This window comes from Symphalangus syndactylus, chromosome 14 (genome assembly GCF_028878055.3).
Source record: "Symphalangus syndactylus isolate Jambi chromosome 14, NHGRI_mSymSyn1-v2.1_pri, whole genome shotgun sequence".
Classification (NCBI taxonomy): Eukaryota; Metazoa; Chordata; class Mammalia; order Primates; family Hylobatidae; genus Symphalangus; species Symphalangus syndactylus.
In genome coordinates, this window is record NC_072436.2 from 23580146 (window position 1) to 23605001 (window position 24856).

A 24856-nucleotide genomic window follows, 5' to 3' on the forward strand; every position below is an offset into this window, starting at 1 on the left:
TTTGGCCGTTTTTCCTGAAGGTGTCGGTAAAGACTAATGATGATAAACCGTTGCCTTTTTGTTTTGGAGTATGAGTGCATAGAAAGAGTGTTTAAAAAAACAAACACAACACTTTGGAACCTAAAAGCCAGGACTGCTAAATACTTAGCCAGGCTGAGTGCCTTACTTTAGCAGTTCTCTGCTGAGCATGTGCTGCTCCCCAGATCCCCACGAGACCTAGAGCTCAGTGTCAGCACAGGCCCATGCGAGTCGTCACTGATTCTTGCAGGCGCTGACTGCTGAAATGCACTGTGTGGTGTTCTCTCCAACATTTATAAGTGTTTTAGGCTTTATTTTATCACCAAAACATTTAATAATGTTTATCAAACATTTTTATTCCCATTATTTTTCTTGCACATTTGATAAGTTTATTTTGATAGGCTTTAAAAAGGAGATACTTTAAAATTTTCCTACTTGCAGTTAATTTTTAGCTTATCTATTTATATATGTTATGTAAATAGAATCATTTGAAGGGCTAGTTTGTGGCAGTGGCACATAGACCTTGCTTGGAGAATTTAAAGAGATCTTTTAATGGCTTTTTTTTGTGCAGCATAGAATGCTAATAATATGAATAATTACTCCTGATTTGTTAATCTGTGTATTCTTATATTCAGCCCTTCATTTTACAAAAAGAATGGGTTGCCTTTTAAAAACTCCTTAGTAAGCGCTTTACTGATAATCAGAAGGCATTTTCTTGTGGAAACAGTATTACAGAGTTTAGTTCAAGCCCAACCTAAAAAGTACAATTTAATCAACCACATACAAATTATAGGGATAGTATTGTTTCAGTTATGACCTGTTAGCATTCATGACATTCTTTCTATGGTACAAGATATTCCAGATTTCATCTTAGGATACTGTTTACTCCTTCTGATTCAGTTTAACATTTACTGAGCACCTGTGCTGTTCAAGGCTCTGGAAAGCTGAGATGTCCATGAAAAGCAATCTGACAGGTCAGTCAGAGATGCACATAGCTAAAGTGCACACAGGGCAGCCTGCGGTCAGTAAGTGCTATCACAAAATACCCGCAGGGAAAGGGGAAAACTCTGCAGGGAAATCAGGGGGGCAGAAGTGTGAGAACTGAGTTTAAAGGATAGGGATAGCTAAGTATATTAGTCTGTTTTCATGCTGCCAATAAAGACATGCTTGAGACTGGGCAATTTACAAAAGAAAGAGGTTTAATGGACTCAGTTCCATGTGGCTGGGGAGGGCTTACAATCATAGTGGAAGGTGAAAGGCACATCTCACATGGCGGCAGACAAGAGAAGAATGACAGCCAAGTGAAAGGGGTTTCCCCTTATAAAACCATTAGATGTTATCAGACTTACTACCACAAGAACGATATGGGGGAAATTGCCCCCATGATTCAGTTATCTCCCACTGGGTCCCTCCCACAACACAAGGGAATTATGGGAGCTACAATTCAAGATGAGATTTGGGTGGGGACACAGCCAAACCATATCACTTAGTAAAGACCCACAGGTGACTTGATATAAGGCAAGATTGGCAAGCTGTCAGTTGGTTCAGGGATAAATGAGACAAGCAGTAATGAGGGCTTTACCTAGGACAGTGGCAGTGGGAGGAGAGAATGTAAGAGAGATGAGAGACATTCTAGACCTGTTTGGACAAGATTTGGAGAATATTCAGAGCAGAATAGAAGAGGGAGGAGTTCAAGATTTTAAAAATTTTAGCTTGGCTCTCTGGGTAAGAAGAATCTATTAACTTGTGATAAGGAACACTGAAGAAGGATCAACTTTGGGATAAAGTTGATGAATTTTGCTTTAGGCCCATTGCATTTAAAGTGCTTAGGTAAATCATCCATTTATCCATCCACCCACCCACCCAACCACCCACCCATGCACCCATCCACCCACCCATGCACCCATCCATCCATCCATCCGTGCAACTAACCAACCATCTATCTGTTTATCCACCCACCCACTCATCCAACATTTACTGAGCACCCATTATTATGTGCCAGATACTTTGAGAGGTGCAAGAATATAGAAAGGCAGTTACAGACTGCTGACAGCAGATCTGTGTATAGCTGATAATGATCCAGCATGTAAAATACTACAGAATAGTTTAGAAAAAGTGCTGTGGTTGGCGCTTTGTTGAAATTGGAGATGTAGAGCTTAGGGTAAAGTTAGAGCCAAATGCGCAGATTGGCGATTTATCTGAGGATGTTAGAGCAAATGGATCTCTAGCCTTGGACTCCTCTGTGGGAGAAGGGCTTGTCTCAGAGTGAGTGGGGTACCTAGCAGGAAGTGCTCCCAGGCTCCAAAGTGGTAGCATGCCATTAGCTACAAGAAAAAGGAACCTCTAGCCGGGCGTGGTGACTCACGCCTATAATTCTAGCACTTTAGGAGGCCGAGGTGGGCGGATCACCTGAGGTCAGGAGTTGGAGACCATCCTGGCCAACATGGTGAAACCCCGTCTCTACTAAAAATACAAAAATTAGTCAGGCATGGTGGTGGGCATCTGTAATCCCAGCAACTCAGGAGGTTGAGGCAGGAGAATCGCTTGAACCTGGGTGGCGGAGGTTGCAGTGAGCTGAGATTGTGCCACTTCACTCCAGCCTGGTGAAAGAGCAAGACTTTGTCTCAAAAAAAAAAAAAAAAAAAAAAAGGGAAAAGGAACCTCTGTAATCAGACATTTTCTAGGTGTTGTGAAAAGGAGAGTAAAGTGAATAAATGGATGGAAGGTGCTACCCTGTGAGGTTCAGGACTGGGGACTTGGACTTCTCTTCTGCTGCCAGCTAATTTCTATGTAGCAGGTCTCTATATCAGCTTCCTTAATGAGAGCCTCACAAATACATGTTTTCCATATTTAATTATAGTTTAACATAGAAAAAGACAAAAATCATTGGCAACATATTAGTGTTATTAAAAATTTGAGTATTCCAACTTCACCTTTGTTTTAATGTTGAAAATGTTCAAGTTTAGTTCAGCATCAACGTTATTCTTATTTAAAAAATTCTTTCATTTGGAAAATTGCAGACAGCAACTAGTAACGCCCTCTCTGGATATCACGTGGAAGACTTAGATGAGGGTAAGTGCCAAATGCTGTGTAACTTCTGGTAGCTATGAATAAGGGCTTTGCTTTTATTAATTATTGGGAGAAAATTTACTGAGTTACAGTACATATAAGTGGAGATGTAGGAGAGAATATAAGATTTTAATTTTAAGAAGTAGGTGTAGATGAAAGCAGTTTTCTCCCTAGCACCTTTTCATAGAATAATGGAGTAATGGAGGTAGGAGGTAACTTCAGAGGTCATCTAGTTTATTTTCTTGCCTCCATGTAGGACTAAATTTAAACATCATTCTTAACAAGCTATAGAGGGAAGACTTTTCTTCTCTCTCTGTCCTAAGCTAGTACAGTTATTACTTTTTGGAAGTTTCGATCTGTAAGCTGAGTTGTTCCTGCCCTAATGAAACTCTGTGATCTCTCCTCTCCTCTCACCAGAGGAAAGGGAAAAGATGAACATTCATTGAGTGCCTGCTGAATGCTGTGTACTATGGGCAGTGGCTTTCACAAAACATGTACTGACTTCTTAGAGTCCTTCATCTTTTTGACAGGTGATGAAACTGACATTAAGGTTTATTAATTGCCCCAAAGTCACACAGCTAGTAAGAGATGAAGCACAGCTTTAAACTCAACCTGGCTGAATATCTTTCTTTTCGTTTTCTGGGAGGCATAGTGACTTTTGAGGGAGTAGAAAATGGCTATAAGTTCCTTGAAACTTGTTGCTGCTCAATCTCTATAAAGCTCTAGCCTTTTTTTCTCATTATCCTTATTTTCCCTGGTTTATTTGGAAACTCTCATCCAAACAAATCAAAGCTCACTGTATTCACAAATAAGTAAATACTGCGTTTTTAGCTCCTATCTCAGAATTCAACTTTTTGAACTTTATTTCAATTATAAAAAAGGATTATATTCTACAGTGACATGTGTCAGACAAATCCTAAGGAACATGGATGATAATGTGATAACGTGGAACTTCTCACTATGCAGTAGTGGAATTTGTTATGTAAGCTTTCCTTCCAGGATACAATGATTTTTTTCATTCCTGAAGGAATTCCTGATAGACAAACATCCCATGCCTAAGAAATGACAAGTATGCCAGCCACCCGCCTTGTGTTGTTAGGGAAGAGATTGCACTGGAAACCTGTCCACCAGTTGCTAGGACAGAGTCAGAGTCACCAGCTTGATTTTAACTAACTGCTGGGAAACTGCCTCTTTGGTGATTCCTGTGTTTTATGTAGTTGATTGGTAGATTACTTTTTTGGTAGAGGCAGGTATGTCATGTTCTTTTTACATCATATGGGATGATGTATGTGGAGGGATTGTAGTATTTCTTACACATTAAAATATCGGAATTACTGGCTAGCCTCAAATGATAAGACTATATCCTAATTACTCCCTAGGGTCTTGTAATGGTTGGCATTTCCGCCCACCACCTAGGGGAATCACAAGCAGCGAGGAATATACTTTGTGTAAAAGGTAATGTGAATTTTTTTTTTTTTTTAAACAATGACATGTCTTGTTGAAAGGACAGATAATTTTCCTTATCTAATGGAGTAAAATGGTTTATTTTCAATTTGAAACAGAAGCCATAAAGGTCATTATCATTAAGTAATAGAAGTCAAAACCATATTGATGAGTCGTCTTCCTTTAATTCTAAACAACAATGATCTAAATGCAGGTTGTTAAGACTGTTCAGTAGTCTTTTATTTTTTATCTATTTATTTTTTTTGAGATGGAGTCTCGCCCTATTGCCCAGGCTGGAATGCAGTGGCACAATCTCGGCTCACGGCAACCTCTGCCTCCCGGGTTTAAGCGATTCTCCTGCCTCAGCCTCCTGAGTAGCTGGGATTACAGGCGTGTGCCACCACACTGGCTAATTTTTTGTATGTTTAGTAGAGGCAGGGTTTCACTATGTTGGCCAGGCTGGTCTTGAACTCCTGATTTTGTGATCTGCCTGCTTTGGCCTCCCAAAGTGCTGGGATTACAGGCGTGAGCCACTGTGCCCGGCCTCAGTGGTCTTTTATAATACCAGTTGTTTTATTATGGCTGAACTTAATTTCTGTCCTTTTGTTTTTCTTTTTTTTTTTTTTTTCTGAGACAGAGTCTCACTCTGTTGCCCAGTTGGGAGTGCAGTGGCTCGAGCACAGCTCGCCGCAGTCTCTGCCTCCCAGGCTCAAATGATCCTCTCACCTCAGCCTCCCGAGTAGCTGGGACTACAGGCGTGTGCCACCAAGCCTGGCTGATTTTTGTATTTTTTTTTGTAGAGATGGGGTTTCACCATGTTGTTCAGGCTGGTTTTGAACTCCTGAGCTCAAGCGATCCTCCTGCCTTGGCCTCCCAAAATGCTGGGATTACAGATGTGAGCCACCACACCTGGCCATGGCCATTTGTTAATGTGAAATTTACTTAGGTTGTGGTGATTGAAGTTGCAATACTTTATGTAAAAAGTAGAGCATAAAATAGATAAAGAAATGTTAAATTGTTTTAACCTATCTGAAAAATATCATCTTCATGTAATTCTTATGTAGAATTTATGAATAATTCATATTGAAGGGCTAACCTTTCAAAATTTAATAATTATTTATTAATGTGGAAGGAATGATTAAAGTTACAGTTAAAATGGTAAACTCTTCGGTTCTTTTTGTAAGAACTTGTAACTAGTGGGATTTTTAGATATAAATTTTCACCACCTCTTTAGATTGCTTTTGATAGTGAAGGAAATTTCCTACATGGTTTTGATTATTGAATAGTCAGGAAACTAATGTGTAAGTATTGAAAATCCTAGTGGCGTTATGTTGTAGAAGAGACAGAACACAATCCTATGAAAAGGAAATATGAGAAGATTTGAAGTACAGATAAGAATATAACTCTTTCACTTTTTAGGGAAATAATTTAAAGCCAAGCAATAGAAAGACAAAGATTTGGCCCATTAAGACATATTGAAAAGAAACATAACATGATTTTAAATGTGTCTTCAGAAGCGTAAGATAATTTAATAAATAGTATAATTTTAAGTTCAAGTACTTTGTTGTACCATCAGGAAAAGTTTTAAATATACTCATTTTTTCAAATACGGTGAGCCATTTGAAAATTTATATTGTGCTATCGTTCATTTCTTATTTCTTACTATCCATATTTTTTCCAGTTGAAAAAGGTCTGTAATATAACATCTCTTTTTTGCTATTTATAGTTTTATATTATATTTACACTTAATTATGTATTATTTTTATTTTTGAGACAGAGTTTGCTGTTGTTGCCCAGGCTGGAATGCAATGGCATGATCTCGGCTCACTGCAACCTCTGCCTCCCGGGTTCAAGCGATTCTCCTGCCTCAGCCTCCCAAGTAGCTGGGATTATAGGCATGCACCACCACCCCGGCTAATTTTGTATTTTTAGTAGAGACAGGGTTTCTCCATGTTGGTCAGGCTGGTCTTGAACTCCCGACCTCAGGTGATCCGCCCTCCTTGGCCTTCCAAATTGCTGGGATTATAGGCGTGAGCCACCGCGCCTGGCCATTTAATTATATTTCTAGTTTAATTTTCATTTTTTCTCAGAAGGTCTTTTATCAATGTTTTTATTATTTTTATTTAAAAACTGGCTTTGCCTATAATTTTGCAGGGTATTTAAAACTTTTTTAAAAAGTTAATGATCAGGGCTGGGCATGGTGACTCATGCCTGTAATCCCAGCTCTTCAGGAGGCCAAGGCAGGTGGATCACTTGAGGTCAGGAATTTGAGACCAGCCTGGCCCATGGTGCAACCCCATCTCTACTAAAAATACAAAAACTAGCCAGGCATTGCGGTGGCGGGCACCTGTAATCCCAGCTACTCTGAAGGCTGAGGCAGGAGCATCCCTTGAACCTGGGAGGCAGAGGCTGCAGTGAGCCGAGATTGTGCCACTGCACTCCAGCCTGGGCAACAGAGCAAGACTCTATCTCAAAAAAAAAAAAAAAATTATCAGAGTATTTTATTTTTATTTGTTTTTGATCACTGAATCGTCAGTTGAATTTTCCAAGTTGTAAACGTTGAGAAGTCATTGACTCTGTAGCCTTTAAAATGAACATCTATAATTTATTCCCTTGAATTTAACGTGACTGTTGAATAAATTTGTGACTCTGTAATATAAAACTTTTATTCTAATTTTATTTAAAGCTTCAAGCAAGTTAATATATTTTCAGTGAAATATAGGTAATAGTAATGTAGAAAAGAGTAAAATCACTATGTTTAAAGGTGAAAAGTAACAGCCTTAAAATGGTAATTAGTCATATGCTAATTGTTTTTTCAGAATGAAATTCCCATATATAGAACATTTTTTTAAGGTCCTTATCATTTTGGGAAGTAGGGTATACCTGTATGTGAGCAGCAAATCCACTTGATGTCAGTGTTGCTTTAAAAAAATCCTACTCTGGCTGGGCGTGGTGGCTCATGCCTATAATCCCAGCACTTTGGGAGGCCGAGGCGGGTGGATCACGAAGTCAGGAGTTCAAGACCAGCCTGGCCAAGATGATGAAACCCCGTCTCTACTAAAAATACAAAAACTAGCTGGGTGTGGTGGTAGGCGCCTGTAATCCCAGCTACCTGGGAGGCTGAGGCAGAGAATTGCTTGAACCCCGGAGGCAGAAGTTGCAGTGAGTCGAGATTACGCCACTGCACTCCAGCCTGGGCAATGGAGCGAGACTCTGTCTCAAAAAAAAACCAACCAAACAAAAAAAAAAACAAAACCCAGTTACGCTAAGAGGAATTGTCTAGTAAGAGTCCTTATATGACCAAGGAAGCTACTTTTCAGTGCCTCTTTTGGAGGGCCGACATGAATACCTATGCCTTAGGATCCCCTAATTCCAGAGAAAGTCAGTGAATAATATGGGGAATTGATGTTTTGATTAACTGTTGTAAATGTTCTCTAAACCTCTTCTCCCTCCTTTGTACAAGACAGTACGATAAACGTGGCCTTTCAGCACATGAAGTTTTGTTTTTCTTACTGAAGAATCGGAGGGCAAATGCTGGGAGTTTATTTTTAAATGGTTCAACAAAGTATATGATAAAACAGTCTTTCCTATTCTACTTAGATTTTTAGAGCAAGGAATCTGTAGGTATGGTGCCCAGTGTACTTCAGCACATTCCCAGGAAGAACTAGCAGAATGGCAGAAAAGATACGCTTCACGGCTGATAAAATTGAAACAGCAAAATGAGAATAAACAGCTCTCAGGCAGTTACATGGAAACCTTGATAGAAAAGTGGATGAATTCATTGTCTCCTGAGAAAGTGGTGAGGAAAATAAGCTACATTATTTTTTGTTTGTCTTAAACAATGAACTTGAGTCTTGACTTTATTATGTGCTCTATTTTGGTTTATTTCCTTATCTTCTTTGCAAAGAACTTGATTCTGATAGAATGATGTTTTTAGTAGCTATAGGAGACCCATTTGTTAAAATGAAGAGCAGAACTAAGCCATTTGTTTGGAGATTTGCCTGTACTGTATTAATTACCTTCATTCAGGCAGTTTTTGAGTGCCATTTTTGTGGTGGTGGTGAATTTTTTTCTCTCATTTTAGCTTTACTATATTTTGTTCTTATCAAAATTACTGAAAATGAAGGTATAAAATACTTTGCTCTGTAAACAGTTCCATCATCATCTTAACTGTTGACATTTTTTCATGCTAAAAGATTTTGTTCGTGCCCTTAGCAATAAAAACATAACATAAATTGCTGTCTGTTTTCAGCTTAGTGAATGTATAGAAGGAGTAAAGGTAGAGCACAATCCTGACCTGTCAGTTACTGTCAGCACCAAAAAATCCCACCAGACATGGACCTTTGCTCTCACCTGTAAGGTATGAATTTTGTGCTAGTTAAAGCATATAAGTTGTGCTTAATTTTCTCAACTTTTTTTTGACCTTTGAATCTCTGTGTTAAAGAATATTGAAAATATTTTAATCTAAGTACATTATATATAGGTTCTATATTGTACTAAGCTATATTTCTGTACTTTGATCGTTAAAAGTACAATTTTAAAAATACTTTTAGATGAGATCTTTGTAGATATTTAGGGTGCTTTCATATTTATTTATTTGGTAAAGAAATCTTTGACATATTGTCTTCTAAACTTGGGACATAGGATGGGGTTCATGGCTTGTAATTAACTACTTAAAAATTGTTTAATCTAGTAGTTCTGAGATTTTTAAACCATAACAACTTGTTTTTATATTTGATATGACGAAGTCACAAATTCTGTGATAATGGGTTTTTAATATGGGGCATTTTCTGCAGTGCTTCCTGTCTTAAATTATAGTAGTCAAAGTTTAAGATTGAAGCAAAGTAAAAAGTTTCTGTGAGTATGCTCAGTGGAAAAGTTTTTGTCTTTTTCGTGGCATTTCTTCCGCTGTACTTTCTGTATCTGAAGATGAAAAATCTAAGAACAGTTAGCTTCAGCCTTGAACCCAATCCAGTGCTTTCAGAGGTAACTGCCCTCTTATGAAGGCTTCCTACTTGAGGCTACATGAAACTTTTGTAGGCGAAGAGTATGGAAAGTTTGAAGGTTGATGGTTATATAGGGTGATAGCTTTTGCCACAATGAAAAATGAACGTGTCACAGGAAGAGAAGGGAGGCTAGCGATATAGCATAAATAAATAATTTTAACAACTGATTTTTAAAAAACCATTCTGATTTTTTTCTTAAATGGCTGTAGTATCTTAGAAGCTTGGGGAAGTAAAAGTCCCTTATGGAAATATTTTCATTGAAGAGCCCAATTACAATTGGATTTTTCACCCCCTTGTACTCAATGAATTATTTTAACTTCCTTGTAGCCTGCAAGAATGCTGTATCGTGTAGCATTGCTTTATGATGCTCATCGTCCTCATTTTAGTATCATTGCAATATCTGCCGGAGATAGTACTACCCAGGTATCACAAGAAGTCCCAGAAAACTGTCAAGAATGGATAGGAGGAAAGATGGCCCAAAATGGATTAGATCATTACGTGTATAAAGTCGGGATAGCATTTAACACAGAAATATTTGGAACTTTTCGCCAAACCATAGTTTTCGACTTTGGATTGGAACCAGTACTCATGCAAAGAGTAATGATTGATGCAGCTTCTACAGAAGGTAATATTTAGACTTTTTTCCCCTGATACAATGTGTTAAAAAGCAACATTCAAAGATATGTATTGGCCCCTGAATATATTCCATGGATAGGAAGAGAATAATAATAAAGAAAAAAATCCCAAATTAATTGACTCATTTACTGTGTAATGGGCTTATAATGATTCACACTGTGCCCTGATTTCTTCATAGAGCCACCAGGTAAAGCTTGAACTTTGAGGTTCGCCAAACTTGTATGAGTAGATGATCAGACCTGTTTTGGTCTACCAGTTTCATTTCACAGTAAGATGGTTTTAGAACAGTAATATCTTTCAATATTAGTTTGGGTAGAATATCATTTTAATGGTAATTGTGTATATACCTACAATGTTTATTTTCATGTCCTATTGACTAGTTAACTTTGCTGATGTTAGTACATTATTTCTGAATGAAAAGTCTTGAGTATAATAAGCCTTCATAAATCATTTTGTGCATCCACTAGTGTTAAGGAGGCCAAGGTGCCTTTAATCAAATCTGCTCTTTGTTTTTGGGAAGAGGTCCCTGGTTTCAACATGTAAGCATGACATAAGGAATTACTTTGTACATTGTCAATTTATTGCCTATATCTAAATTTTATGCCAAGATTCAACAGGACAAAGAAAGGGCATGTTAGCCCACATTTCCTTTGCTCTTGGTTGGATTTATAGGTGTTTTATTCTATTTAACAAAAACTATTTATTTAACAAACACTTCAAAAAGCAGAGCTGTACGAAACTTGCTTTTGTATTGACTATAACTAACCATATTGTGGAGGACGTTTTTTACTATGTACCATAATGTCCCATTCATGAGAACCTAGAAGTAGTTTTTCTCATGAGCGAATGCTAGAATTTTATTTTTTTTTCACATAGTGAAAAGGTGAAATTGGTCTGTCTTCCTCTTTACTTTAGCTGCTAGTAAGGTTGAAACAACGATGGTACCCAAATTTAACAGTTAGGTGACATCTTCTTCTATGTGTGCTAATATTACCCAGACTTCACTTTACCTTTGTTTCCCAGTGACTTTGATCCCTTTTACTTGTTTTTATTCTGTAGTATGTATTTTTGTCATCTTTTCAGTACTCTTTGGAATCAGAATAAATTAATTTCCATAGCTAAATAGATATGGTAGTTGATAAAATAAAAACGAAGTATTTGGCTTATATACATTAGCATAGTATTTGGCAAATTCTTTCTGCAGAGGGCCAGACAGTTAATATTTTAGGTGTTGCAGGTCAGGTGATCTCTGTTGCAACTACTCAGCTCTGCATTGTAATGAGAAAGCAGCCATAGACAATGCATAAGCAAATGGTTGTGACTGTGGTCCAATAAAACTTTATTTTCAAAAACAATGGCTGCATTTGACTTTTGTGTTGTAGTTTGCCTACCCCTGAACTAGTAAGTTGCTTTTAGAGACCAGACCTTGAGAACCACTAAGCAGCATCCTTTTTAAATCATAAAGAGATTTAAGTCATAAAGAGAGACCAACATAACATTTCCTACTCTCAAATATAACTGTAAAGGATGTTCTTGGCTTACATGTAGGTTGTATTTTAGAAATTTGCTTGTAGATTAGTGGCTTATAACTCAGACTCCTTTACCCATAGAAATGTTTGTAAGTGCTGTCAAGAATTCTTATTAGTTAATAAAATATTTAATTAATAATATAAAATGTTAAATGTAGTAAAATGTAAAAGAATGATACTATTAAAACGTGATAATTAGAGAAGGTGGTGATGAAAAGGAGCTCAGGGCACTTTCTTAGGCTTGAGAAGAGTAAAAGTACTTTGACTACTTCTGCCTCAGATATGTGTTACTTTTCTAGTTGGAGAAGAGCAGTGGACAAAAATCAGAGTCAAATAGAATAGGATTTGAATCCTGATTTTCGACTTATTGCCTGTGTGAGCCTGGGCAGAGTACTCAACTTCTCTGGCCTTCACGGGGAAACATCTGTAAAATGGGGCTAGTAATATCTGTCATAGATCATTGTGAGAACCTGAAGCCTCGTATGACATCTGGCTCGTAGTAGATGTTTAGTTAATAGTAGCTACTATGTTTATAATTAGCCTTGATTAGGATAATTTCTGTCTTATACACAAAAGGAAGAAAGTAGGAAAAGAGAAGAATTGGGTTTTTTTTGTTTCTTTGTTTTTGTTTTTTAAAATGAGGACTCAGACTAGGGTGCAAGCAGAGGACTTAAAAAGCAGAGAGCCCTTGAGGCCACAGTGCCTGCAGATCTTGGCAACAGAACACATTGTAGGAGTTGAAAGCGTAGTTTTCCAAGATGATTGATGTTTTGAGCCTGGTAGCTGGAAGAAACAAAGAGTCTCCTTTCTGATGTTTCTAATATATTAGTTTGAAAATGTTTTAAGTTCTACATTTCACTCAGATGTGGTAGAGGGGATTTATACAGATGAGGATATCCTCCTCTTTTTTTATAATACCATATCCTTTTTTTTAGTGACTTCTTTGTAGTTTGATGTCTTTGCCTTTTTTCCTTTAAGATTTTACTTTTAAGTAGTTATATGATAGAAAATAATTGAAAAAACTTAAGCATTTTCTTGGACTAATTTGGAAACATTAAAATGATTTCACATAGTGAAATTTGTTTAAAGACAAAGGAGAAATAACAAACAGTATGAAATCTACAAAATGCATTTTCTTATGTAAGATTTTGAAAGTTGGGGAAAGGAAAACTTAGATCTAGGTTTTAGGCAAGCTAGATGATATTGGGCTTTTTTTGGTCATCAGCATAATGACTTATGCTAATTTTTAGTTCTTTGATAACTTCCCACCCTTAAAATTGATGTCATTGAATATCTTACCATTTTGTTAATTCTTGAAATTTTTATTGCGTGACTGCATTTGTTTCATTGTGATTATGTGGAGAGTCCTAACAGAATTGTAAAGAAATGAAAGCAGAATATAAGTAGTGTAATATTTGTTTCTTGCTTTTATCTCAGTACTATTACAGTTAGTGTTTTTGATTATCATGAGAGAGTCCATGTCAGCAGAAAATATGTTTATGAGCAAACAATTTGTTTATGTGAAATTACAATTTTATAAAATGTTCTGAGACAATAAAAAGGTAAAATGGCAGTGTCCTATTTTGTATCTTTTCCTGGAATACTTGTGTGGACAACATTCAGAGACATTGAGAGCAAGATAACTACTTTGTTAAATTGGTGACAATCTGACAGCCTGGGTAATTTGATCTTCAGCCTCAGCCAGTCCATCATTGGATCTTCCTTGGCCTGGAATTAGGAGAAAAGTGTCATTCCAGGTATAAGTTGGCCAAATGCAATTGGGAATTGAATTAGGTCTGGGATCTGTCATATTTCCATACAGTTTTGAAAATATTATAAATTATAATATAATTTGGTTTTTGCATACACAAGGAAACTTAGTGATTCTGTGAAACTGGAATTTGAATGGGAAATATCTCTATTTATTTATTTAGAGACAGAGTCTTGCTCTGTTGCCCAGGCTGGAGTGCAGTGGTGCGATTATAGCTCACTGCAGCCTTGAACTCCTAGGCTTAAGTGGTCTTCCCACCTCAGACTCCTAAGCAGTTGAGACTATCAGTGCATACCACCATGCCCGGCTAATTTAAAAAGTTTTCTTTTTTTGTAGGGACACGGTCTCGCTGTGTTGCTCAGGCTGGTCTCGAAGTCCTAAGCTCAAGTGATCCTTCTACCTCAGCCTCCTAGAGTGCTGAGATTATAGGCATGAGCCACCGTGCCCGGCCAGTATGTTTCTTTTTTTTAGAGATTACTCCTTCTCAGTGGGAAATATTTATTGCATTTTCCACTTGATTGGGTGTTCATTGTTTTTTTTTTTTTTTTTTTTTTTTTTTTCTTTTTTGAGACGGAGTCTCGCTCTGTTGCCCAGGCTGGAGTGCAGTGGCACAATCTCGGCTCACTGCAAGCTCCGCCTCCCGGGTTCACGCCATTCTCCTGCCTCAGCCTCTCCGAGTAGCTGGGACTACAGGCGCCCGCCACCACGCCCGGCTAATTTTTTGTATTTTTTAGTAGAGACGGGGTTTCACCGTGGTCTCGATCTCCTGACCTCGTGATCCGCCCGCCTCGGCCTCCCAAAGTGCTGGGATTACAAGCGTGAGCCACCGCGCCCGGCCTGTTCATTGTTTTTAAGCAAGTTTTTGTCCTTAAATGAATGCTGGAACCGTATTTCTCTTGCATAAGTTTATAAATTTGGACCATGCTAGGCTATTAGCTTAGCATTTTCTAAATTGTGTTCCACTAAAATTAATAATAACACCTAAGGTGTAGAATTCCATATACAAATAAGTTTAGAAATGCAGCATGCATTATTTCCCTCTTAGAGAATCACAGTGTAGCTCAGTTAATCGTTGGCTCTCAGTGTCTGTCAAACTGATATGTTCATGTAACTTAGTTATGTTAGTGTATTACTCATTGAAACTTAAAATCAAGTTTTATAGCAAATGTTTATATTTCTCTAGTTCATTGTTCAGTATTGAACTAAAAATCCTACTTTAGTTAATTCAAATTTGAATTGGAGGAAAATAAACATAGGTTTTGGGTTTCTTTTTTTTTTTTTAAAATATTACTGTCACTATACCTAAAGCATCCAGACCTTTTCTGTTTGTAGGCCATGAACAAATATTTTTTTCTCTAGTCATTTTGGCAATCCTGAAAACTCTTTAGGAAATATGAGTGACTTTGGCTTTGCTTTTTCTAGTTTTTTTTTTTCCCTTGTTGAGGAGATTCAGGTTCAGAAAAAGACACTATATACTAAAAAAGCTTTTGGACTAAGGGTAGGCTTTTCAAAAATATGTGGCAAAGGCATCTGCAAAGGAAGGAAGCTAGTGAGTTATCCCCTATTTAGAAAACAGACTGCATTCTTATGGTTTATACCACAACTTGATTAATGGAAAATTTTTGTTTGGCAAAATTGATTTGGAATTCTGTTTTGAATATCTGGAAGCAACATGTTGAAAATGAACTCTTGTAGTTAAATATGGAAACTTGATATCATTTATTTCTCTAGTTTGAGTCTAGCTATCTATGTTAACATTAGCATTAAAATTTAGTCTATCTTAGAAAGTATTCCCAAATACCAAAGTTGTTGGTAAGTTAAGAACATATTATATATCTACATACTGTTACGTGATCAGAAAAGTAATAGAAACATAGACTTAAATAGTTTGTCAATAAAAGAAACTGAATAGAAGCATGTAAAAAGCATGAGGTATTTCTTAATGCTCTTACTCTGCTGTTTTCACTTTTTGTTAGCCTCTTTCAGAGAGAGAAATAGGGACAGTTAACATGGGCAAGCTGAGAGAGATTCACCTTGCTTCCATGTGGCAGTTTGGGTGAAGAAAGGATATAGAAATGGATCACTGAAGCAGTAGTTTGGGATTACTGTGGGATTTTATTTTATTGTTAATTTGGGCAGTCAAGATTTGTAAAGCCACATACCAAAATATTTTCTAAGGAAGAGTGTGGTATCTGATTTTGGAATTAGGAAGCATTTCATCTCATTTTCTAAGTCCTAGATAAATATAGCAGGTTTTAATAAATTCCATATTTAACACCCATTTATTTCCTGCCTCTTATATGTCAACCCTTGTGCTGGGTACTTAGAACACTCCATTTCCCTACCCCTTATTTTCTTCTTATCTACCCTCCAGGTCCTGTTAAAGATATTTTTCAAGTCTGCTGTACTATATACTTCAAGACGAAACAAACCCACCCTTTGGATGCTTTATTAGAATAGTAAAGATGTGGTTGAAATGCAAGCACTGCTATTCTCAGGGTCAGAAGGCCAAGGGAAGTTGGGAAATGTATCTTGTGTTAGAGTAGTTATTTCAACCTTGAATTCTATTTTTGATAGCGGAACCCCTTCAAAAGACTATGTTATCTTCAAAAGATTAGGTGTATTCTAATTATCTTTAACTTTTTCGCATGGATTTCTATTAAAATCTGTTTATAGTTTTTGCCTAGCACATCTCAGGGTAACACATTCCATAGGTCTGTAATTTCTGTCAGGTTTGCTTTGAGATTTACTATTGTAGGAATTGGTTAATAAGTCACTGTTAAAGTTAAATTCCTAAATGGTTTTATGAATATTGATCCTAACCTGCTCACTTCTCATCTTTTTGTTTTTTTTTTTGATACTGAGTCTTGCTCTGTCACCCAGGCTGGAGTACAGTGGTGCAATGTTGGTTCACTGCAACCTCCGCCACCTGGGTTCAAGCAATTCTCCTGCCTCAGCCTCCGGAGTAGCTGGGACTACAGGCACGAGCTATCATTCCTGGCTAATTTTTTTTGTATTTTTAGTAGAGATGGGGTTTCGCCATGTTGACTAGGCTGGTCTTGAACTCCTGACCTCAGGTGATCTGCCTTCCTTGGCCTCCCAAAGTGCTGGGATTACAGGCATGAGCCACTGCGCCCAGCCACTTCTCAACTTTCCAGTGTTTTTCACTTTAGCCTAATCTAGGCTGAAGAAAATGCATGCCAAAGATGCACTGGCTCAGGCTGCCCTGAGTGCTGAGGTGTTAGCAGGTACGCATGTGCTGTAGGTAGAGATGACAAAGAGCCCCAGTAGGAGTCATACCCAGTGTCCCCATAAGGGACCCACCTCCTTCCTCTATTTACGAGGTGACCTTTAAGCACTGTAAGTTAGGTGGGTCATTAAATCAATTTAGTAAGTTTCTTTGTACAAGTGAGAGGAATGGAGCTGGAAGTTTGACTCAAATTCAGATGAAGTAGGGAAACAGAAATGGGTTTTGCATACTATATCCTTAGTAGTAGTCACTGGCCATAGTTCATTTTTGACATCTGAGTTAAAGACTTAGATCAGTAGTTTGTAGGCTTTTTGTTGCTGGAATGTGTGGATTTTTTTTCAAGATTCTTTTTGCTCCCCTAGTTTTCGTTTCCCCTGCACTGTGTTTAAAGTCATTAAAAAAAGTAAATGGAATAAAATTTAGCATTGTTGGAGAATTGTTTTGAAATTACTGTGCTGCCTGCTAAAGACACTTAACATTTAATTGTTAATTTTTATGGATACATAATAGTTGTATACATTTATGAAGCATGTGTGATATTTTGATACAAGCATTTAAGAGTTTCATAAAATCAAGGTGGGAATCAGGGTACTATATAGATAATGAGAAAAACAAATACTGCTATTGCTCATGCCACTTTTCCCCAAAAGCCTGAATGCTGTTAACCCAGAGTAGAAAAGCTTTCTGCATTTTGTTTGTATATTAGGTAGGTGATTCAAAAAGCATTTTCTAGGGAAAGCTCTGTCATTTTAGATTTGTTCTTGTCTCAGCTACTTAAACATGAGTTAGGAATAACTAGTGACTTTTTAAATAAAGTATATGAACATAATAGTAATCTAGGCATAGTCTGAATTAATTTTATTAAAGTGAAATGTAAAGTAAAATTATTAAATATAATCTCCCCACCACCAAAGAGTAGTTATACCTCCTTTAAAAACTACATACTAAATAGATTCCTTACTATTATGTAGAGTTTAGTATTTATTTATTTATTTATTTTTTGAGACGGAGTCTGGCTGTGTCGCCAGGCTGGAGTGCAGTGGCGCAGTCTTGGCTCACTGCATCCTCTGCCTCCTGGGTTCAAGTGATTCTCCTGCCTCAGTCTCTTGAGTAGCTGGGATTACACGCACACGCCACCATGCCCGGCTAAATTTTTTTTTTTTTTGAGATGAAGTCTCGCTCTGTCACCCAGGCTGGAGTGCAGTGGCGCGATCTCCGCTCACTGCAAGCTCCGCCTTCCGGGTTCACGCCATTCTCCAGCCTCAGCCTTCCGAGTAGCTGGGACTACAGGCACCCACCACCACGCCCGGCTAATTTTTTGTATTTTAGTAGAGACTAGGTTTCACCGTGTTGCTCAGGCTGGTCCTGAACCCCTGAGCTCAGATAATCCACCCGCCTCAGCCTCTCAAACTGCTAGGATTACAGGTTTCAGCCACTGCGCCCTGCAATTTTTGTATTTTCAGTAGAGACAGGATTTCTCCTGTCTCTACTCAGTTTTTTAGTAGAGATGGGGTTTCGCCATGTTCCTCAGTTCCTGTTCTGCAACTCCTGACCTCATGTGATCCTCCTGCCTCAGCTTCCTAAAGTACCAGGATTATAGGTGTGAGCTACCGTGCCTGGCTGTCAAAGTGATTTAGGAAGAAAATGTGGTTAGTGTACATTAGGAAACTTCTGCTTGTGAGGCTATTGCAAAAATAGACCATCAATCCAGAGTATTTTTTTTAATGATAGTTAATTTTATCATATATTTTTATTTTTATATTTTTTTAGAGACAGGGTCTCACTATGTTGTTGTTCAATCTAGTCTTGAACTCCTGACCTCAAGCGATCCTCCTGCCTTGACCTCCCAACGTGTTGGGGTTACAGGCGGGAGCTACTGTGCACAGCCCCAATCCAGAGTATTTTTAAAGTGCAAGTTTTTAATAAGCAGACCATCTTCACATTTGATGGTTATAATGGTATTTGTGTTGTCCTTTGAGAAATAAAACTGGCATGTAAAAATGCCTTTTCAAGGAGCAAAGGTTAGAAATTATTAAGATTATCTGGATAAGCTATTTGCCACTATTGAGACATTAATCTTGGTGAATGACTAGGCTCATGTTTATAATATATATGTAACATTTAAATGTTGCCAAATCTCTCACTAAAAAAGACATGGCAATTATGCGTTATGTTGTCATTTCAAAGATAGTTTAGGATAATTTGTACTTTGGAGACTGATCTTTGTCTAACTTTTAATTGTTTCTTCCAAAAATTTCAATTTGAGTTGTGAAACCGTCTTTCCACTTATGTTATGTCAAAATCTTGGTGTAATGTATCAGTAAGGTTACTTTTTTTTCGTTTGGTTAAGTTTGCTTTTTTAGGTATATGTATGTTTCACTCAATAGAAAAGTAATATGCACTACATATAGAGTGAGCCAACCCAGTGCTCAGAGTTTATGTTACTATGGATTTCATCTTGTGCTGATATTGTGCTATTTTTTTTCTCCTGGTATGTCAGAACTTGAACAGTCATTTGTTTTGACATTGTGCCCTACTTACAGTATAATTTAATGGAGGCTAACCTGGATTTTTTGGAAGTGACATTTGAATGGCATTGTACTGCATTTTAATAAGGACTTAGCAGTGTTTTACATTAATATTTTCTAAAAGATTTTTGTTTATAGTAAGTTGACTTAAAGATACTGTAGTTTCATTGTGCTTTATCACACAAGAAAAGATTTAACCTTTTACAGTTTTTGATCTTCTCTTTCTATAATGGGATGGGTATTGGTAGTAGGAAGAGAAAGTGATTATCATCTGATAAAACCTACGAAGAATTTATCATATCTTTTTCATGCATATTCAAATTTCTTTTGACTGAAGAGTTAAGTTCTAAATGTTAATCCATATTTTTAAAATGTTAATAATTTCTAGTATGTCCTAGCCTGATAAAAAGTTTTTTTTTTAAACATGGATTTATACTAATGTTATTTTGTTTTGTTTTGTTTTTTGATATGAGGGAAATAGTCAATGGGTATTTGCATTGTTTTGTTTTTAAGAATTTCAGCTCTAGCATATACAATTCTCATACAAAAATATGTAATATATTTAAGAATTTTAATGTTATTTAAAAATTTTAATGTTCTTTTTCTTTATAAATGTGTTTTTTGTTTCCATTTAGATCTCGAATACCTGATGCATGCAAAACAGCAGCTAGTAACCACAGCTAAACGTTGGGATTCTTCCTCTAAGACTATTATAGATTTTGAACCTAATGAAACTACTGATTTGGAGAAGAGCCTTCTTATCAGATACCAAATTCCCCTCTCTGCTGACCAGCTATTTACCCAGTCCGTTTTAGACAAATCATTGACCAAGAGCAACTATCAGTCACGGTTACATGACCTTCTTTATATTGAGGAGATAGCCCAGTATAAAGAAATCAGCAAGTAAGTTACTTTAGAAACACTTTAAAACAAAAAATCTCCCCTTTGGATGGTATTTTTAATCTTTAAAATGAAAATGTGCCTAAGTGAAGACAGGTAGTAAATGGTTGTTATTCAATAATTGTATTCTATCTTTAAAGGAAATATGAGCTTCTTAAGGCAAGAACTGTCTCATGCTCACCATGGTATCCCTGTTATTTAGCACATAGTTCATTTCTGTAAGACCTTACTAAACATCTATTAGGGGACAAGCTCTTTGCCACATGCCGGGAGTATAAATCTGTGGTTCCTGCTCTTAAGAAGCTTTCAGTCAATGGTAGTCATAGCAAGCACTGAATGAATATTTGTTGAACAGATATACAACAACTGAAAGAGACCACATATTTTGAAAAGTTGTTTTAAGAATGAAATTATTTTGATTTTCAGGAAAACAGGTTGATAAAACAGCTTTATAGCAGTTTATAAATACGTTAATATATTTTACATTTTATCCATATGCCACAGGTTAAGACCAAGTGCTTAAATCAAAAGCTTATTTGAATTATTTTAGGAAAAATAATCTCAGAAAAGAAAGTTAGAGTGAGTGAAGATGTTAGTGAAATAGTTGTATTTGGTAGTAGCTTTCTATTAATATATTTTAGATAAACTAGAGACAAGCCTTAAAAATTGAACCACAATTATGAGGACTGGATACATTTTTATAGGTAGTTTTACTTTTAAATACAGCTGAACCAGCATATTTTTCTTCTCCAGGATGCCTTATGGTTCCTTATCATTAGTATTATTAATAAATACTGAACACTCATTAAGAGTATATTCAGAAAGGAAAAGAAAGTGAAAACTTAGAGATATTTTGGTCACCCTGTTTATAGATTAGTTATGATCTAACTTTTGAAAATACCTAATTTCAAATTAAATACATGTAAAATTATAAAGTCAGATGGAATATATTTTTCATTACTCTAAGACTTTAAATCCTGGCCCATTGATGGTCTCTTAAAAGGCTTTTATCAGTTGTGTCTGTAGGCTGTTAAATAAGAAGGACAGTGGGTTATATCATCTATATTATTTATATTATCATGGATTCCTTTTTCTTAGGAATGAACACCATGATAAATCATAAATATTGGATTAGATAGAATTTAATAGCTTACCAGAATCCTGGAGACTATTTCTGAGTATCATAGTAGAAATTCAGAAAAAATTATATATTAACTTTTATTTGTTTAATATTTTATTAAGGTTTATAAATCATTCCATTACTTTAGAATGTGCACGTGAAGCCCAAAAAGCTTAGTATTATTATATTCAAAATAATATTTTAAAAGCGGAAACTTGTCTGAATGGAAAAAAAAGGAGAAACCCTACAAAACTCTGGAGGTTAAATACTGATCAAGTAACTAAGGCTGGGCATGGTGGCTCACACCTGTAATTGTAGCACTTTGGGAGGCTGAGGTGGATGGAATGCTTGTGCTCAAGAGTTTGAGACCAGCCTGGGCAACATAGTGAGACCTCATCTCTACAAAAAGTTAAATAATCAGTCATGATGTGTGTCAGCTTGAGGGCTGAGGTGGGAGAATCGCTTGAGCCCAGGAGGTCTAGGCTTCAGTGAGCTGTGATTACATCACTGCCGGGTGAGAGAAAGAGAGACCCTGTTTCAAAAAAAAAAAAAAAAAAAAAGAGAAACTGAATAGTTGAAAGTACACTCTATGAGTACCTTGCAAAGGCTTTCAAAGCCAGTATGAGAGGGCCTTAAAAATATTAGCACTGATGGCAAACTAAGTGGGTGTGATCTTTTTCAAAAAAATTATTACTATTTTGACACAGGGTCTCACTCTGTCACTGAGGCTGGAATGCAGTGGCACGGTTTTGGCTCACTGCAGCCTCAATCTCCCGGGCTGGGGTGATCCTCTCCAGCCTAACTGGAGACGTTGAGTGGCTGAGACTGCAGGTGTGCATCACCACACCGGCTTCATTTTGTAGTTTTTGTAGAGATGGGGTTTTGCCACGTTGCCCAGGGAAGATCTGGAACTCCTGGGCTCAAGTGATCCACCCGCCCTGGCCTCCCAGGGTGCTGGGATTACAGGCATGAGCCACCGCCCCGGCCCAGTTTGTGTGATCTATCTGGAGAGCTGTTTGGCAGTTTGTATCAAGGACCTTAAGTTTGAATCTTTTGGTGTGGAAATTCCACTTATGGGGGATCATAAGCAATAATCAGAGTCAAAGATGTTTGGACACATGTCTTTCAAAGAATAGTGAAGAATAAGTTAATTATGATATAGCTATATGATTGAATGTTATACAACTTGAAATTATGTTCTTGAAGAATTTTTAATGCAGTGATGATGCTCATGATATAATATTAGGGAAGAAAATATGCTAGTTATAATACCTTATTGCCATTCTAATTTTTTATAGATGCCTATACACATACGTGTATGTATTTGTGTATAAAAATGTTGGAAAGAATTAAAGCAAAATGTTCTGGTTGGTGGACTAACAGGTGATTTTTATGTTGTAGTAGTTTTCTAGACTTTTGAAATGTTCTATAATGACCATATATTGCTCTTATAATTAAAAAAATTTAAAGGAAACTGGTACATCATTAGTGGCAACACTTGCTGCTCATGGTATAAAAAAGCCCTTAGGTATGAAAAGAAGAGATTGTGGTAAGGCAGTGGTAAGATAGTGTAGAGTGTTTTTATAGGAACTTCTGAGCTTTCTGTTTTTTTAATCTTTAAAGTTATATCATATTTATTGACTCAAATAGGGTTATTTACAAACTGAATGTAAATCAGCCGGATCACTACTGATGTGTTCTGTATACAACTACACAGGAATTTTGAAGGATCTTCAAGATATAACTGATAATTTATTGCGACCTACCTAACATGTGACAAGTAGTTACTGTGCTAGAGAATTCTGGAATTTCTGGTGATACTGTCACCTAAAGGTAACCCTGGATATGAAGGCTGGTAAATTAAATTTCTGAATTTGGCAGGCCTATAAATGTTAGTGAAGTGCGGTGCAGAATTGGGACACATACAAAGAAACAGATCCTATAGTAATTAGACAGAGTTCTCAGAATGCATCTATAAGCAAGTAGACATGATTGTGATGATTTTCAAAAGTCTGACAGTTTCATATGTTGCTTAAAAGAGTATTTTGTTTTCTTCTTCACTCTTTAAACTTAATATTTATATGCATTTTAATGTTGCCTTGAATTTAATTTACATTTGATTGTTAATTCTTTAAGTATAAATAAAATAACTAAGATATATTTTTAAAAATTTTGGGGAGTTGTCTATGCAGTTACTAAGCTATGGTGTAGTGCAGGGCTCAGTAACTTTTTCTGTAAAGGGTCAGATAATAAATATTTTAGGCTTTGAGAATTTCATACAGGCCTGGTTGCATTTCTTCTTCTTTTTTTGTTTTTGTAAAATCCACTGTCAGTTAAGGGCTATACAGAAACAGTCTGAAGGTTGGCTTTGGGCACATCTTTGGGCTGTGCTCTAGTGTGTCTGACTGGGCCATTTTGCTTGTCTGTTCAATCAATACCAGTCATCAGAGCAAACCCAAGTCACCATTAGAATCATGAAGAATGTTTTGTTGTGTTTGAGACCCAGTGTAAAGGTAGGGGACAATGGTATGCTTATATAGACTCGTCTCTCTAAATGACTTGGATATGTATTGACAATAATAAGTGTGTTCTGAAGACATTGAAGTTTGCCTCTTTGTGACATTGTGGTCAGATCTGCCACACAATTAGTAGGTTATTTCCCAAGGTCCTGGAATGTATCAGTCCTCTGTGAACTTTGACAGTTTAAGCAGAATATTTCTTTTTTTCTTTTCTTTCTTTCTTTTTTTTTTTTTTAAATCGAGTTTCGCTCTTGTTGCCCAGGCTGGAGTGCAATGGTGCAATCTCGTTCACCAGAACCTCCGCCTCCCGGGTTCAAGCGATTCTCCTGCCTCAGCCTTCTGAGTAGCTGGGATTACAGGCAAGTGTCACCATGCCCAGCTAATTTTGTATTTTTGGTTGAGATGGGGTTTCACCATGTTGGCCGGGCTGGTCTTGAACTCCTGACCTCAGGTGATCCACCCGCCTCGGCCTACCAAAGTGTTGGGATTACAGGTGCGAGCTACCGTGCCTGGCCAAAGCAGAATATTTCTGATCACGAAAGTATTATCAAGGGGCTTCATACTAGTTTCTTACATTTTGATGGTAAGGGTTGCAAGAGACTGAGGCAGGAGGATCATTTGAACCCATGAATTTGAGGCTGCAGTGAGCTGTGATCGCACCAGTGTGCTCCAGCCTGGGCGACAGAGCAAGATCCCATCAGAATGCCTTTTACATGGTCATTTTAGCATTTCTTCCTAGAAAGTAGATTGAAAAAAGGCTCTCAAGATTAGATAAAATACATTTTGGTTTGAGGCTGGATTAAATAATCTAGCTTTTTTTTTTTTTTTTAAAGGATTATTTTTTTCAAAGCAGTCCAGAAATTTCTTCTTAGGTTGTTTTAGTGTGAGATGTGTGTACGTGATAAAGATAATACTACATTTCATTTTAAGTTTTAGAAAATGCTTTTCTTTTGAGATTTGTTTTACTTCTCTTATCCTCAGTCACATGTTGGTGTGTGTTCACTAATGATTCTACTTTGAAGTGAAATCTGTTTGATTTTAAGAGATACATTTTCAAAGGAAATGTA

At 36.9% G+C, this 24856-nt stretch overlaps 1 protein-coding gene across 8 annotated transcripts in view; it reads left to right on the forward strand.

The window, feature by feature from the left end:
• Window positions 1-24856, forward strand: part of HELZ (helicase with zinc finger) — a 177959-nt gene that overhangs the window by 47754 nt on the left and 105349 nt on the right. For 7 of the 8 annotated variants that reach the window (XM_055243309.1, XM_063617485.1, XM_055243311.2 and 4 more), the window contains 6 exons: window positions 3039-3090; window positions 4467-4542; window positions 8131-8329; window positions 8783-8890; window positions 9864-10161; window positions 19886-20153. In XM_055243309.1, coding sequence (XP_055099284.1) covers window positions 3039-3090; window positions 4467-4542; window positions 8131-8329; window positions 8783-8890; window positions 9864-10161; window positions 19886-20153 — 1001 coding nt within the window. The remainder of the gene's footprint in view (window positions 1-3038; window positions 3091-4466; window positions 4543-8130; window positions 8330-8782; window positions 8891-9863; window positions 10162-19885; window positions 20154-24856) is intronic. The other variant, XM_055243312.2, reaches the window with a different exon arrangement.